The 16,813-nt window shown below is 33.4% G+C and overlaps 4 protein-coding genes across 6 annotated transcripts; 2 read left to right on the top strand and 2 right to left on the bottom strand.

Moving 5' to 3' along the window:
- Positions 1 to 552: 552 nt before the first annotated feature.
- Positions 553 to 2,359, bottom strand: Bma-mrpl-11 (the record flags this gene model as incomplete). Of its 2 annotated transcripts, XM_043076803.1 has the most annotated exons (5): positions 553 to 735; positions 879 to 973; positions 1,390 to 1,515; positions 1,805 to 1,917; positions 2,271 to 2,359. In XM_043076803.1, the coding sequence occupies 5 exons, from the start codon at positions 2,357 to 2,359 to the stop codon at positions 553 to 555; spliced, it is 606 nt and encodes a 201-aa protein (XP_042932737.1). The 2 variants fall into 2 exon arrangements, with proteins under 2 accessions (XP_042932737.1, XP_042932738.1); XM_043076804.1 differs by lacking the exon at positions 2,271 to 2,359 and having other exon boundaries at positions 1,805 to 1,910.
- A 313-nt stretch (positions 2,360 to 2,672) lies between these two features.
- Bma-ztf-18.2 (Zinc finger, C2H2 type family protein) lies at positions 2,673 to 7,356 on the top strand (the record flags this gene model as incomplete). Its single annotated transcript, XM_043076802.1, has 16 exons — positions 2,673 to 2,678; positions 2,794 to 3,016; positions 3,130 to 3,413; positions 3,596 to 3,683; positions 3,816 to 4,009; positions 4,148 to 4,282; positions 4,616 to 4,762; positions 4,979 to 5,110; positions 5,348 to 5,451; positions 5,596 to 5,697; positions 5,791 to 5,910; positions 6,039 to 6,076; positions 6,202 to 6,278; positions 6,404 to 6,592; positions 6,689 to 6,856; positions 7,171 to 7,356. The coding sequence occupies 16 exons, from the start codon at positions 2,673 to 2,675 to the stop codon at positions 7,354 to 7,356; spliced, it is 2,193 nt and encodes a 730-aa protein (XP_042932736.1).
- A 1,461-nt stretch (positions 7,357 to 8,817) lies between these two features.
- Positions 8,818 to 10,959, bottom strand: Bm621 (Uncharacterized protein; the record flags this gene model as incomplete). Of its 2 annotated transcripts, XM_043076801.1 has the most annotated exons (6): positions 8,818 to 8,889; positions 9,476 to 9,659; positions 9,854 to 9,964; positions 10,353 to 10,471; positions 10,697 to 10,779; positions 10,950 to 10,959. In XM_043076801.1, 6 exons carry the CDS (start codon positions 10,957 to 10,959, stop codon positions 8,818 to 8,820), a joined length of 579 nt encoding a protein of 192 aa, XP_042932735.1. The 2 variants fall into 2 exon arrangements, with proteins under 2 accessions (XP_042932735.1, XP_001899787.2); XM_001899752.2 differs by lacking the exons at positions 8,818 to 8,889; positions 9,476 to 9,659 and adding an exon at positions 9,445 to 9,475.
- A 1,404-nt stretch (positions 10,960 to 12,363) lies between these two features.
- Bm18170 (Uncharacterized protein) lies at positions 12,364 to 16,193 on the top strand (the record flags this gene model as incomplete). Its single annotated transcript, XM_001899751.2, has 11 exons — positions 12,364 to 12,580; positions 13,269 to 13,420; positions 13,512 to 13,603; positions 13,745 to 13,916; positions 14,000 to 14,158; positions 14,231 to 14,388; positions 14,629 to 14,737; positions 15,082 to 15,219; positions 15,432 to 15,506; positions 15,611 to 15,763; positions 15,936 to 16,193. The coding sequence occupies 11 exons, from the start codon at positions 12,364 to 12,366 to the stop codon at positions 16,191 to 16,193; spliced, it is 1,683 nt and encodes a 560-aa protein (XP_001899786.2).
- Positions 16,194 to 16,813: the final 620 nt, after the last annotated feature.

Genomic DNA, 16,813 nt, shown 5'->3' with positions numbered 1-16,813 from the left:
GCACTATATTAATAATTCGTGATTTCAAATATAAGATAAATATAAGTTAATGCGAAAAATTGAAAAACTCCATAATATATAAACAATCAAAATATAAATAAGCAATAATGCAACTTTCTATCGTCTAAAAAACGCTTTAAAAGATGAGCTTATTGATGAAAAATAACGAAAACGTTTCAAATCGCCTATAAACATGGTATTGGGAACAATGACTAAAGGCATGCAAATTCTTGACGAAAAGTAACCACACAAAAGCTAATTCTCATTAAATGTTTATATATTATAGAAAAGGATTATATTTCGACACATCCTGGAGCATTTCATTTCATCATTTTTGAAAATTGTTCACAGCTAGGGGATTCACAGTGCACCATAGCCATACATTCCAGTGAGTTCGGTTTGGAATTCCAATCGGAAAACTGAAGGCAATCTCAATAAAATAATCCCTTAAATTTATTTCTCCTATGACTAACGAATGCAGTTCCACACTTGAAATTAAGGAACTTAATTTTTCACATTAATAGTGCAATGAGACTAAATCATAAGGCACAGCTACTGAGTGGGTGTCGTCCTGAGCACCTTAGCGGCCTTCTCTTCTTCCATCCTTTTCAGTTCCCTGTCAACTACCACCTTTCGTTCTTCCAGAAATTTACGATATTCCATTGGGTCAAGATTTCCACGAACAACTTTAAGACCAATTGTATGGGCTGTCTTGATAAGTTGTTCACAAATTAACTAAAACAAAAAATTTTTTAATAATAACACAACGAAATATTTAACAATGAGAAGAACAATAAGTACTACTTAATAGAGTTAATAAATTAATATAACGAAACTATCGTACTACAATGCTAATTTTTCAGGCAAAAATAACTAACTTTTAATGGAACACCAAGTAAACATTTATCAGCAGCCTTTATTTTGGCTATTTCATAAATATGTTTTACGGTAATCATCCCGGAAATTTCCTCACCTGAAAGTCTACAATTAACTTCATCACACAATAAACTTGTATGAGTCCTTTTATACAAATTAAAAAACACAATAATTACTAAACTGGATGAGAAAGTCAATAAAATAATTAGTTTGTCTCTCAGTTTTTTACTCTACTTCATTAATCAATTAGCTGAGAAATCTAATAAAGTCAATAAAATAATTAGTTTGTCTCTCAGTTTTTTACTCTACTTCATTAATCAATTAGCTGAGAAATCTAATAAAGCCAATAAAATAATTAGTTTGTCTTTCAGTTTTTTACTCTACTTCATTAATCAATTAGCTGAGAAATCCAATAATTAAGTACTTAGCTGAGACTCATTAAGTAATAAAAGTTAACTCATTCAACATTTTGAAATCTAAGCATAATTACAATCACCGTTCACTGATACTCACGTGGACATGTGGCTCCGCGCCTTATCCCTGCTGCATGCATCAGCAACCACATAGATGTCGGTGTACAAATCTCCAAATCATACGTACGATCGGGCTTTATTGTGACTCGTACTGGTAATGGAGTACCTGCTCGTAACAAGCATAATTTTCAAGAGTTCAAATATTTTCAGTTCCTTCTAGGAATTAATAATGGAAAACTCTGAGTGAACTCAGACAGATTCATGTCAAAAAATTCTCAAGGACTTAAGGGAAAAGTCTATTCTATATGTTTCTGTTCTTGTTCTCTTTGATTAGAAAAATATCATATAAGTTGACAGTTTAAACAATCTATTAAAGATTTAAAAAGCCAGGCTAATATTTTGTATTCTTTGCTACAGCTTGATCAGAATTCATGATAAACGTAAAAAAAAAGTACCCGGTTTAATATTACTTGTTGCTCGATTGAAATCTTTGCAAAAATTCGCCACATTAATGCCCCTTTTACCTAGATTAGGTCCCAGAGGTGGCGCAGCTGTTGCCATCTGCGCTCTGAATAATCATACTGTCGAAGAGAAAACTTGGATACTAAGTTGGAGAAATATACAAACAAAAAGATAAAGTATATACATACACCTTTGCGAAGACGATATGGCTATTAAAAACCTTCATTAAACTACAGAAATTTGAAACAATTTGTATCTTTAACAAAACTTCTTGAATTTTAATTACGATTACTATCACAACTTCTAATGATTCATTCCTTTCAGATTCAAAAAGGCTAAATGACGGTAGCATACAGCAACCATCCGGATGAAACTAAAAGTGTCAAATTATAGTTGGTTACATCTTCTTTGCGTAATACATACAGGTGGCAAGATAAGTGGATGATAAAATAAACTTACTTAACAATCACTTTGTATAGTGGATTATGGATGATTTTGATAACAGGCCTTTTCCTCACTCGTGCGCCTACTTTTGCCACTGTAGACATATTGCCACCACTAAAAATGAGACTAACAAAACAATTTGGAGCAAAGCAGACACTGTTAGCGCCCTCCGTGTATTGTAGAGTGCGAAGTTTGTTGATGCTGAATCCGAAGTTTGTAAGTTGCCGTTGGCTGTAATTAGGCAGTAGCGCTGCACGATTCGCTGGGTTGTCGTGGGTAGCAGCACTCTTGGGTGGGTGGGGCTGTAGGCTGTGACTGATTGGTACCGGTGGGTGGCATATGAGCTGAGGGCGGATGGTGTCATGCAGGGAGGAGAGGGTTTGGTGCAGATGCATGGTACCATGACTGGATGATATCATGATGGTAAGCGTTCTTGCTTGTTAGGAAATGAGATCAGTATGGTTGATATGTAACCCTCATTTTGTAATAAGTCGCCATATATATATATACACGTGAATATATAAATTATGTGTCAAAGATTGGAAGGATGCAACAGGCGAGTGGAACCATTGAGAAGGAAGTAACAGGTGGAGAGCTGGAGAGTGTGGTGATGGAGGAAGATTACCTTTACGAAACTATGGATCCCGCTAACGGTTCACATATTGAGCGTGGTCAAACAACCGGTGATGACGCTTATAGTGATGGGCCGCCTGCTTGTGAAGTTTATGAAACCATCGATGAAAGTAGTGGTATCAACCCTCGTAAGTATCAAACATAATACTGTGTGACACGTTATCATTACAAATTAATCAAAGGCATATTGCTATGAGCAATTAATGAATTTTCGAATTAAACAGCATTTTTTCCACTTAAGCATTAGAAAACGCTGCTGGATCGTATGATGCATATCGTCTTGGATCGTCATTCACTACTCGCGCAACTCTTCCTCCACATGCTAAAGTGATGATGTTGATGAAATCAAATACACCAGGAGAGAAACCAAGGCTGGTGAAATTGGAACCTGTAGAAAACCCCTCAAAACCTGATTTTCGATTTGCTTTTGAAACCCTACGAAAATGTGTAAAAAAAAGTACGCCAGTACAAATCCCACGTACTCGCAAACGACGAATTATTCAGCCTGTAATGAAGAAAAATAAGGTTTTCATTTCAGATTTCTACGCTTTTCTGTGATAAAAGTACACTCACTTAATAGAACGGAAATTTGTGCTATATGTTATATGTTACAGATAGCTGAATAATGAGAAAGCAGTCAAACTTCTTCATATTCGATAGTAGCAGTTGAAATTTATATGCTGTTAGAAATGCAGTCATTTTTTCAGAACACTGTCAACCCCTCTGAAACCAGACAAATGACTGCGCGGGACGAACGAAAGGATTTGAAGTCCGAACCTACTAGTGATGAAGAAAGTAAGCTAAAGTAGTAATTTGAATTGCAGTCCCGAAATTATTAGGAATTAATTGTTAGGAGCTTCCAAAAACTCCCAAATTGTTTGAAAATTTCTGTTTGAAAATTTATTTACTTAGTTCAGTTTCCTTTAGGTATTGAGAGTGAACGAAATAGAAGGCCTAGACGTCCCCACAAGGCCCCACAACGATACGGAGATTATATCGATGAAACGAATCGGGATGCCGCGCATTTAAATTTATCCGATATTTCGGGTTTCGAACCTGAAGCCAAAGGATCAGGGGAAGGAGAAAGGTCACGAAGAAGCCATTCAGCTGGCATGCGAAAGGTGAAACTCATGTTGGGAGAGTGTCAGTCAATTTCGGAACTAGTTTTCATTTCCAAATGTACTAATTTTAAAGATTTACAGAAATTTCAAGTTCTCTGCTGATACTTGTAAGAAATCATTAATAGCAATTAGTTTTAGAGTTCTGATGGAAATTTGTCTGAAGGACAGGAGGAAACAAACGAAGAAGGTGAAGATGATAATGAAAATGAGTTTTTCGAAGACGAAGAGATGGTTGACGTGGAAGGACGCGAAGAAGAAGAAAGGTTTAATGAAGTAAGTTGAGTGGTTTAGTGCTGGTTTAGTGCCACTATAATTGCAATTGTATATATCTGTCTGATTTTTCCCGAATACTCTGAAGGGATAGAAAAAATATTTGTACATTCTTTGTGGTCAATTTCCTCTTTCTTATCTGCGAAATATTTCTTAAGTTTCGTCTATGGAATAGAGGAATAAGTATTTTTACTAATTTTTACTTTCCTCGACTTGAAAAGCCTCATTTCTCTACATTGTATATGAGCTTGATATTTTGTTTATAACCGACAAAATTGAGTTTTGTCTCTTAATTTTTGAGGGAAAACATGTGCTTGTAAAAAGCACTGGTTTCAGACTGCCGAAGGTATAAAGAAGGATGGAAATCAAAAATCTGTGGGTGGGCAAAAAAGAAAGTTGCAGTGCGATCGTTGTAGTCGTTATTTCGCTAATCATAATAGCATGAACGCTCATCGTTTCAAAGTACACCGGGTTGTTATACGTGTAAGTTTCTGTCTAAATAACCGTTCAACAAAGTATTTGCGCAAGTATATTGAAGACATGGAAGTCTTGCAGTTGCTGGCTTCTTTTTTAAACTTGTAATTGCTCTGGCCTGTCCTTTATTGAATTCACAAAAAAAAAAAATTTGTTGGTCTTGCTCTTTGTTGAATATCTAAACTGTTTATTTCAAATTTTTCACGAAAATTAATACTTTTTTAGGCTTCCGTTAAATGCCCAGGTTGTGAACATCGTGCTACAACAATTCATACATTGAATGAACATGTGGCTGATGAACATGGTATCAAGCTGCAGTACGTCAAAAGAAAGTTCAAAAACACTGGAGAATTTCAGGTTTTTTTATTTCTATTCGCATCTGAAAAAAAGTTTTTTTTTTTTTTTGTTTGACGGGCTTTTGATATTTTCTTTTTTAGAAGAAAAAATTTACAAAAAGTGAAGAAAATTTAGAAAAAATGAGGAAAACTTGAGAAGGAAGAAATATGTACGTGGATAACAATAAAAGATTGGACAGTTTCCAGCTGGAAAACAAATTTATACATATCAGTTACTTGAAAAGAATTCCATTTTTAGAATTATTTGGATGATTTAGCCGTAACTCGAAATATGGGATTTGTTTTGCATAGGAAGTCGGAAAATAAACGACAGTTATATTGCAATCGTTCTGGAGCGATAAGGTCATTTATTAAGACTCATGGATGTTTCTTTTTTTTTCTCATAGAAGAAAGAAGCGTTCTTTATAGTCTTTTGCTCTCTTGGATAAATTTTAGTTCATGAATTTCAGCGAAAAATTTTTAGAAATTTATTATTTGTATTTATAGGGTAAGCAAAGGAGGTTCATTGCGTAATCGTCCTCGAAAAGGTACTGCTAAAATTGGTGCAATGTGCCCTGCTCACTTGTTTTACACAGAATGTGACGATGGGTAAGGAATTGAATATATAATTTTTTATATTTTTGAAAAAGTTTTTTAATCTATTTTCCAGAGAATTAGAGTATTAAACAGGCATGTTTGTAGGTCTATCGAAGTTAATGGACAGTTAACTCATTTTGGCCATGCACTAGATCCTAGGTTTGTTTTTCCAGCTACCAGCTCTGAGAAAGTATCGGCACGTGTTAGGCTTACACGTCCTAAAAGGTACGTTTTGGTTTTCATATCTTTTTCGCTTCGTTGCCCTTTACTATTTTTTGTTTTCGAAACTCTTAAAAACTCATACTTTTATTTGTGGATATTAATATTTTTATTTGAGACTCGAGTAATTACAGAGATTTGCTGCACAGAAGTGTCCCAGTAGATTTGCAAGGTTAGCCTTTTTAAGAATTTTTGACTATTTTATTAAAATTTTAAACTGAACAATGAGGTCAGGTTTGTTTATCAGCATTTTAACAATCTTTATAGAATTCAGAGTTTATCAGATGTCTATTACAGATCATAATAAAAGCGCAGGAAGCGATGATGGTAGTTTTATCAATGTTGATAATGATAATACAAGTGGGTTTGGGGAGGTATGTTGTCTTGATAAATTGACTATTTTCATAGTTCTAATTCGCGCTTATACTTTCTAGTAATCGAAGATGTTTGTAATAGGATTTTTAATTTCTATTTAAGTAGTAGAAACTACCTAGTTCAGGGTAGAGCTCATCATAGAGGCGAAAGTGAAATTGCACTGGAAGAACGTTACGGACCGCTTCATCCGAATTCCGATGAAATTGATATAAGAATGAAAAATATCGATCGGCTTTGTTCGTTCTTGTTTGATAACGTATCTGAGCAACTTTATCGTTTGAATGATGAAACAATGGATATGGTGTTGAGAGCAGTAAGTTGGTTCATACTTTTGTGACATTGTGGCATATTATTTGGGATTATTTAATCCTTTTTTTATAGAAAATTCCTGACCATTATTTTTTTTCAGCTTCGTACAACGCAGAATTCAATTTCGAACTTGAATAGCATGATGATACAAATCAAAGAGGGTGATCCTGATGTTGTACAAAAATTTCAGCGACGTGGACCAGGCTCACGTTATGCGCAGTGGTTGCCATCATTTGCAAATATACCGGATAGAATACGCACAGATTCAGTAAGTGTTTTTTTTTATTATTTTCAGTAATTTTTATCGCGTCCAAATTCCTGTTGACTTTGTCGAGTTAAAATCTTTTTGTAAAGGTAGATTTTTATGTTTCAGTTTGAAAATTCTTGCATCTAATCACTTTGCCAACAATTATTGGCTCCACAGTTTGGTGCATTCATAAAAATAAAAAATAGGAACCTTTTTTTCTAATTTTTTGATTGGCCATCTCAAGGTGTATATTTTTAGAGATTCCGTTCTTAAACTTGGATTTCAATTCCAGCTATTTTCAAATTTGTCATTTGACTTTATTCGTAATGTTTTAGACAAGTAGTCGACAACAACGACGACAAATGTATGACACAGAAGATTACGATGAAGATACAGTGTATTACAGGCATGTACCACTGCGTACTACTGATGAGTATGAAAATGTTTATGTTGTAGACGAAGGTCAGGTTGAAACAGCTGGAGAAGTGGAAACAGGTGAAGAGTATTACGGAACTTACTGATCTTAATTTTATCCTGTGCTTATTATTTCTATTGGTGATTGGTTCTATATTGTTTCAGTTCCTCTCGCACTATTTTGTTAGTCTTTAAGTTTTTTATACTGAAAACGCTTCAGGGATTCTTTTTTGGTTTTTTTTTTTTTTTTTCTTTTTCTAGAATATATTGATTTACTATCGAAATGGTGAAGAGAATCCCGCTAGATTGGTTTCTCCTGGTAGGTCTGCTTGAGTGATCAAAATAAGCTAAAATGGTTACTTTTAGACTAATTTTTATCAGTGGGCTGTGAATGTTTCGATTAATATGTAACTCAAACCGAATTTTTGGCTTTTTTAAAATTTCTAAAGAAATGTACTTTTGATTGTATTTAATTTCGGATTTCTTTACATTGTAATTCCACTTCTTAATATAAAGCGCCAATGAATGTTCCGCTCTTACACCGCTGTTTTTTAAAAATATAATTGTATTCGGAATGGGATGGGCGGTCATTATTTCTTCATTTTGTACAGTAGATTTTGTTGCTGCCAAATACTCGAATTTGTAAAAATATTGCGAAAGTATTTTTTTAGAACTTTCTGAACGAATTTGCAATATTGATTATTGTTGCTACTACACGTAAAGCTAGAATCGGTAATTTGATGTTAGTTATATAAATTGCTACCAATTAACTTGTTTTATTAATTGGGAAACGCGAACTTAAAGAAGTACGAGTAAGTCCCAGTAGGATTATATCAGTTGTTCCATTCGTGGTTTTTAGTAGGAAGTCTCAAAGTGCAGTTAATTGTTGAAGCCAATAGGCAAAGAAAGCGGTCAATCACTGTTCACTGATAGAAGTGAAGGGAGAAAGAAGGATGCATTAGAAAAGTTCAGTTTTTTCAGTAGAAACAGCTAGAAAAATAGTGGGAATAGTCTTTTCGAGTCTTTTTTGATTAGAACCCTCACTTGTAAAATATCTTGCATAGATTTTATAATGTATGTCAAATGGAAGTATTTTTATTATTCAGTTAGAAAATAGGGTAAGTTGCTGCGCATGTGGTTGGTTAAAGCAGCTATTGTAGTTATTGCTTTGAATGTTTTTAGAATAGCTGCAGTTAACTTATGCATTTTTGAGTTTTTGTTTCCGATTTAGCCATCGACTCTTAATACTTCAATACACAGCTAAGAAGTATCGTTACCTGTATTAAGTGATGGTACACTCAATTGCCCAAATAGTTATGTTTCATTTCTTTACTTGCTCTATTTAACCACTGCATTTACGTCCAAATTTACTGTAAAACAAGATACACTCCTAAGCAATTCTATTATTAGCCTTATTTAACAATAATTCATATTACTGATCTCAAAATACAAAAATACGCAAACCGTAGAAATCGAATCTAAATGTAGCATGAAAACAGATATTTGTTAGCACAACAAGGTATTCAAAAAATGCAAATGCTGAGAAGACATAAGGCTCACAGCGACTGTTATGATGGTAATACAAAAGACCACAAATAATGAGAAATAATACTGACCACTTGTAACACGTCTTCTTCAACCTGCAATTTGCTTTGTCCGTTTTATTCAATGGTATAATGAAAAACTCAGCATTTCATGATGTACTTCTTTACACCAATAAGCATAAGTATGATGAGATATAAATTTTATATTATAATATTCAGTCATTGCTTGTAACAATCCGCTAATCAGGTAATTTACTTAGCTCAGTGTTTACTCTGTTTGTTTAAAACTCATACAGTACATGCCATTCATGCATTACCTAGAAGAATATACAAAGATTCATTTATTTCCGTAAATTCAATTTTTGAGTTACAGTTGAGCTTGACAGCAAGAATTTTATAAAAAAAAAAATAAATTGCAACTCTTCACAAGTTAGAAAACTACTAATTCGTATCAACTTTTCCAATAACTAAGTAACTTAGCAAACAACAAGTGAAGCCAATAACCTGTAAGATTTTCTAGTATGAATACTATAATCACAGATACATTACAATGTGTAACGCACCATGAATGACTCCTATAAAATATTTACAATAAAAAAAAAAAAAAAAACCAACTAAACTCAACAATCTTTTGTGTCATTTTTTCAAAATTCAACCAACCCAAGTGAATTGTAAAGAAAACCTGAAAGATGGAGAAAGCGATAACATGTCGAAAATGATTATCTCTGGATGAGATAGCGCTAACCATTACTAAGCAAAATAATTCTAATATGTTAAAGAAACAAGTGAGATAACAGAAAGTACTTTGTACAACACTTTCTAACGGGATCCTGAATAACTGTGCATAAGCAAATGCTGCTACAACTCTGAAATTATCTACTATAATACATAAAAAATACCGATTGTTCAAATTGTTAGATTTCATAAATTATATTGTAGATTCTTGTAAATTTTCAGCATTAGCCAAGATATTTAGCACACCATCACTTCTTCTGACCATCAGAACTACTCATATTCCTTAATTTTAAATTTTATGTTCTAACTTTCACAAACAACCTACCGCGGTATAAGATGAATGAAAATTAGAATCCTCCATATTAAATGCCCCAAATAGAAATCACCAGTAGCGACTGATATCGATGGAAGAACATTTCGAATGCGGCAATGAGTCCTACAAACAAATTAATAGTATAAAACATTAACACAATTAAACCAGGATGTACATTTGTGCATTTCACAGCATAATTAATTTTATCCTTGAAAAAGATGACTGATAAAAAAGATGACTGATTAATTAATGACTGATTAACAATTTCTAATTATGACTGAAAAAATCTACTTCTACTCTTTCTTAATAAATGTGTAATTCACTTACAGGAAATCAAGAAATATATAAACCAAACTTATATTTTCTTTTTTAAGAAATGCTCTGGATATCCTGATGTTTTAATCAGCCAATCACAGAATGAACATAATAAGGTTTAAGAAATCGATTAAACAAGTCAAAAATAACATCAAAGTAAACAATAATAATATAAATAATAAAAAGTACTACTTACCCCGTAGCTTTTTCAAAATTGCTATACAAAGCAAAAAAAAAAACACAAAAACAAAGACCAGTGAATGGAAAGGAAGAAAATAAATACGTTGCAGCACGAGAAGATATACTGAGACATGCCTGAAAATTAGTTAATTAGTTAAATTAGTTAATTGTACGATAATTTCTGGGAATGAAATGAGTTATATATAAAGAATAAACGGAGAAAAGGAACAGCGTAGTAAGAAGATAGTATTACTAGAATACAATTGCAAAAACTGTTGTAGCGATAATAAGCGGAAAACATCCTAATTCCAGAAATATATTATCTGTTTAAAAAGTTCAAGAGAACTGCAGAAAACACACTTTTTGGTTATATAAGGCGTAATAGTCAACCACGGTACCAAGAAATAACGGTAAGACGCCGAAGTGAACGCGGCAGCGTGATGCTGAAAATATGACGGCTTATTTACAGAATAATAAGTCAGTGAATAGGTTAAACGGATAGAGTTTAAACTCCGTGGTTTGGGTAATGGCAGGGTGTAATTGATTCATTTCAGCCATAATAGTGACATGGGCTTCCCATCAGAAACCTGTTCAGTCATTTCCATATATTAACCTAATTTCATATTCCATTTCTCTACTGCGAATGGGCTAAAGTCCCACTTTTCACAAAATATTTACCTTGAAGTCAAATTCAGCACGCTAAAAATAAGCAATGAATGATGTTGTTGAGGACAGAACATCTTACATGATGGAAGATCTGCGAACTTTTACTCAGTTTTAATCGATAAAACAGCTGCATGATGTTCAATCATCCCGAATCCACTTTTGATACGTTAAAAAATATTTCATTTCTTCGCTTCTTCTTTGGTCATAACACTTGGAATAAACCGAATTATTATGAAAACGGACCTTTCTCTCAGGAATTAATCGCACATATGAAATCACGGGAATAGTACAAATACAAGTACTCCCATCAACTGAATCATACATTTAGTCGAGAGCAATCAGCCGGTATCTGCCTTCACCCCAAACTCGCCAAATACGGGACACAGAAAGGCAATGCTCGCAAGTTGAACCAATACCTGTTGAAGTCAGTCGGATCGCAACATGTTCTTATAGTTATTGTCATTATCTCTGCACCTCTCATATGCTACTAACTTATTCTATCTTTCAATCCATAATGTACAATGCACAGTGCAACTTTGCTTCTTTCTCATGCTCTAATGAATGATCTGTGCTATTTTTCCTTGAAACCCACCAATGCTATTTCTCGGATATTACTAGTCTCTGACCTCTCTCAAACATATCTGTATTTTGCCATTGTCTCGATTATTTGACTTTATTTGTTGATTATGGGAAATAATAGAAGTAGGGGGGAAGAGGAGTGATGGTCTATTAATTTTGCTAATTTTTAAGGCGTAAGTACCATTATAACTTCTCGAGTCATTGAGTCACCAGACTTAATTAAGATTCCATAACTTCCCAACTTTTCAGTCATTATGGTGCCACACTTACATATTACCAGTCATTTTCATGAAAAAGTTAACTGGATCATGACAGGATAATAGGGAAAAGAAAGAAATAACAATTTACGTAGAATGAGCAGCATTCTGTTAATGCTAGATTTTACTTTATTAGGTGCATGCATTTAGCTTGCATCTTTGGCATATGCATTTATATTGACCTTTCCTTTATCGGTAATGCAACGTAATCATATGTCATCTCTTTCATTGATTTAGAAACAATATCACATTCCCTCTGCAATTATATGCTTATTATTGCTGATATTTCTAGTGCAAGTGTTAGAGCAGTTCGTGATTATCAATAGTTAAGCAAAAGTAAATATTCTATTATTTATTAAGTGTTTTCCTGAGTATTACGAAGAAAGGCATTGTTCATTAATTCCATTCGTGTAAACATTTGAGTTAGGTTTCAGCATATATTAGTACTTGCGTCTGAATTTTATTTTGGATGTTCATTAAAATAAACTTAATTTCAGGGATAAGCGTAATTTCAGTGTTGCGCTGATGGAGTACTGTACATTTCATAAAGGTAAACGCAAGATATTGGAAAGCGAACCCGTCGATGGTCGGAAAAATGGTACTCTCCTTAACGATTTTAACGCCAAATGCAGCAAATTAATGTTCCAGATTGACTGTGAACTTAACAAGCTTTATGAGGAGGTCGTCTTTGAAGTAGCTGCATTCACAAAGTCATATTGGGAAAACACGTTGCGACCACCTGGTCTGTGTTTATTAAATTTAATAAATAGCTCTTCAATTACCCATTCACTTTTAATTTTTACCATTTCGAACTTTTTCATAAAGCTTGCGAATGAATATTATTTGTTGATACTTCGTAGTGTTGCTTCTCTATTTCTCGTGATTTTTTTTTTTCTTTTTTTGCTGTGGTAGGAGTAGAAGAAAGGTGGGTCATGGAAGGTAAGCAACAGAGTTTTCGCAACCCAGCAGTATGATAGTTTCCATCTTTTGAGTATGAAGTTTTTTTGGATCGCGGTAGAATTTTTGGATTTGGTTATGGAATTTGATGAATCTGCAGTGTTGCTTCACTTTTTTGTCATCGGAGATATCAAAGGAAAAGTCGTTTTTTATTAGTATATAATATACATTTTAGGAGTTCTCTTTCACTGATATTTTACTTATTTCCCTTTTCATTAATGGTTGTTGCCTTATTCTGTTGTAGAAATTCCAACCTCTAAAACAGCTAATTTTAAGAGTGGAATATAGGATTATTCATTGCTACCTGTTTTTATGAACCAAGGGACATCTCCTTCATATGTCAGCTATCATTTTGTACTTAAATAAGCTCTCTCAAAAACTAATGTCATATTGCAGTGTTTTTCGTTGCTAATGTGGATGTCCACAGCAAAATTTCCTTCATATCCTCAATTAACTTTTAAAATTTGTTTCAGGAATACCAATGGCAGTGGTCCGATGCGAAACACTGGATGGTTATGATTTCGAGATGGCTTTAGTTAACGCTTTAAAGATAAAACCAATCTGTATATCACCATCGCAGACAATGCAGTTGTACGATCTCCACGAAATGCTTCGGAAAATGGGGGTAATTAACTTTTCAAAGTTCGCCTTTATAACGAGTTTGAATTAATATTGTTTCATTTTTCCAGTTAGGTTTTTTATAAGGTCATTTTCAGGATAAAAAATATATAATGCTAAAGCAAGTGGAGTGTTTCACGGCAGGTCCATACTTGGATGGTTTAGTTTCAGTGCTCACTGATTCAGAGTGGTCAGTTGTTGATATTTGCATTCTCGGCTTTTAAGTTTGCCTGTATAGTGGTTTTAAAATTGCCAGCGTTTGTTTGAGTTTTGACGTTTTTCGTGTATTTTTAGAGTATGCTAAGTTTTTCAGTTTAGAAGATCATTTTAGGGAAAGGAAAATTGTTTTGGTGGTAACAGTAGCTGTAGATTTCAATGTTATTTTTACTCGCTTCTCGCAGGAAAGCTTCTGGAAATTGACGCTTTACTGCTTTCATATGCCAACGCCAACTTATGCCTTGCAAGCTATATGTGAAGCTATTGCAATCAAACCCAGTAACTATGTATGTTCTTGATTTTGTATATTTTAAAAGTTAGACGCATAATGATTTCAGTAGTATCTCAATATGAAATGGTAATATTTCAGATGATTGTCGATGGTACATTTCATAAAGAACTTAGAGCAAGATTTCTGAGGGATAGCTTATCAGTCTGTGAAGTGAAGAGAATTCTCAAAGTTACGCTTCTACATAAATTGTTGGAATGCGAAGATTTTGGTAATGATATAGCTGTTAATAGCGGAAATGTAAGTTTATCGTACCATTATGACAACTGTTTCAAAACATTTAGTTCAGATCAGTTTAACTTCTTATTGAAGGTTGGGACAGAAGCTGTACTGGCATCTTATGATACATTTTTGTATCTTTTACACGAGTTAACGACCGGTTTTCCATATCATGCAGAAAATGTGTATGAGTTGCATAGCTGGATACAATCGAATCCGAATTTTTTCGTTGAAAAAGGAGGACCATATTCGTAGGTTTAACTTCACTTTTCTTTAGGGAAGATAATTTCTGTTTTTTTTTTTTTTTTTTTTTTTTTTTTTTATGTCTAGTAATCTTTAAGCAAATCTTTAAACAGAAGTCAGTTTAAACTAGGACTGAGAATTGGGTTAATTAAGTTTTTAGTGGGAGGAGTATGGTTGGCGAGTGTAAAATTTTTTGATAGGCATTCAAAATGAGATCTATATATTGTGCAAAGTACAGTCATTTCCAGAACATGGAAGAGTATTTGGGTAACATGGAGTGTGGAGAAGATGGTAGACTCTTTATTAAAGCTGTGGAATCCAGTCAAACGAATAACCAATTATGGCAGTGAAGTGCAGGTTTTCTTTCCTTGTAAAAATTAGTAAACAATGCTTTCACAGAGTGTGTATGTGGCTGTATGTTGCTTAAAGTATATCATCAAAGTTTAGAATATAGAGGAATGTTTCAGTATTATAATCAATGTTGCTTATTTTATTAATGTTACATTTTTTACTGTTAATCGTTGCCTTATTATGAGTCTTTTTATGTTCACAGATGTGGTCATTACGATTGTTCATTCCTCTATATTAAAGAAAAGTAATTTAATTGCTTTAGGGGGTTATTATGGTTAAACTTGTTTGGTCAGCATGTGCCAGAGATGAGCGATTAAAAAATGCTTATTAAATCGTGGAATATGCTGCAGAAATTGCTTGTTGATTTACGAGAAATTGATCAACGGAAAATTGCACTGCAAAAGGAAGCCATACCGGAACATGAAACAGCAGTTGTTGGTATTTGTAAGAAAAGACTGTCGCTTCATGAAATGCAGCAACGAATGAGGGTATAATTTTATCTCTGGCAGAAGAAATAATTCGTCTTTATTGTATCCTAGTAATGTAATCCAGTAGAAGATGTGGATATGCGTGAGACCCAAAAGATTTTAAAACTAGCGAAAGAATCTTAGAAGATTTTGGGTTTTTATTTTTCTTTCATCATTAGATGTAAGTCATCTTCATCATGAAGATTTTCCACTACTGTAACTTGTCATTTCAGGACAAAATAGCTCTGAAGAAGCATATGGATGTGATGTCTCATGATCGGCAAAGATTTATTAGGCTACTCACACAGGTGTGTAGATTAAAGTGAATAATTATAGATAAAGAGTTTAACAGAAAAAATGCATTTAATTTTACTACTGTTTATGTCCATATTGTTTTCTTTTTTTTTTTTAGATAATGTCTAAAACGCTAAGAATTTTCCATAAAGTGCCTAGTCTGGAGAAAAAACTGCTTGTGGGGAAGCAGAACGTGATGAATTTGGTTATTCCTTCTACTACAACGAATTTGGAAAAAGCATTTTTGCAACCAAAACTGCGTAATGAACACGTATGTTCAAAGCCTTGAATTTTCAGAGTCGGAAATTAAGGAAGGGGTTTCTGCTTTTTCATTTTTTTAACTAATATGTAAAAAAAAAAAAAAAACATTTTCCAATATCTTGTTGGTTAGGAAGGTTGCAGTTTAATCAATTAAATATAGGCAGGAATAGTTTGTATTTTAGCGAAGTGGAATTCAAATGGATCTTTGCCTTGCTTACCGATCTCTTCTCGATCTTTCACTGGAATGCAAGAACATTCCAATATACCGTTGGCTAGCAAGATTTCAGGAGTATTTGGTGGATTTGAATGACACCAGTCCAGTGTTACGTCTTTTCCGATGTGTCGGTGAATTGGAATTCATGGGGATTCTAAAGCCAGCTAGTGATCGGAATAGGGATGAAGTCAATATTCTTTATGTTCCTCATACAGTTACCTATTGATTTTTTTTTTTTTTATTATTAACTATGAATATTTGTTTCTTTTCATTTGGATATTTCACAGTTTTATTTTGACAATAATTCAGACTTTTATTTAGAAGATAAGTCAAAGGTCTGTTTTATTGCGTCGTCCATGTTTACATTGTATCTTCGATACCTTATTTATTTTCACTATGTTAATTTGTTTTTAGAAATACCTCCACCAGTTTTTATAAAAGCTGCAGACTGTATGCAAGGAATGTTAAATTTATATTTTCCCGAGAAAAGGTTAAAATTGTTTTGAAGGTTGTGCAATTACTTATTTGCATTACGGCATTGATTGCTTATTATTCTTTGTATTCCAGATCTCTTCATTGAAATGCTTTCTTGTTGACATTGCGTTATGCAAGGGAAATTTTTGTGGCCTCCAAATTATTTTTGATTTTTTTTTTGCCTTATATTCTCTATCATGACAATGTAATTATTAGTATTCTACATTTCTCTAATCATTGTCAGTGTTATCAATGAATGAAGTTATTTTAAATATTGGTTTGTTTGAAAGAATATGTATGTTGCAAAACATAGTTCTTAGGGTTCATTGGTTAAATGTGATAGATATGAGAAGAAGGTGATCGGATGATCCT

Source organism: Brugia malayi, assembly GCF_000002995.4.
Source record: "Brugia malayi strain FR3 genome assembly, contig: Bm_v4_Chr1_scaffold_001, whole genome shotgun sequence".
NCBI lineage: Eukaryota > Metazoa > Nematoda > Chromadorea > Rhabditida > Onchocercidae > Brugia > Brugia malayi.
Note: the sequence above shows the minus strand (reverse complement) of the source record. Positions and strands in the feature narration are given on the sequence as shown.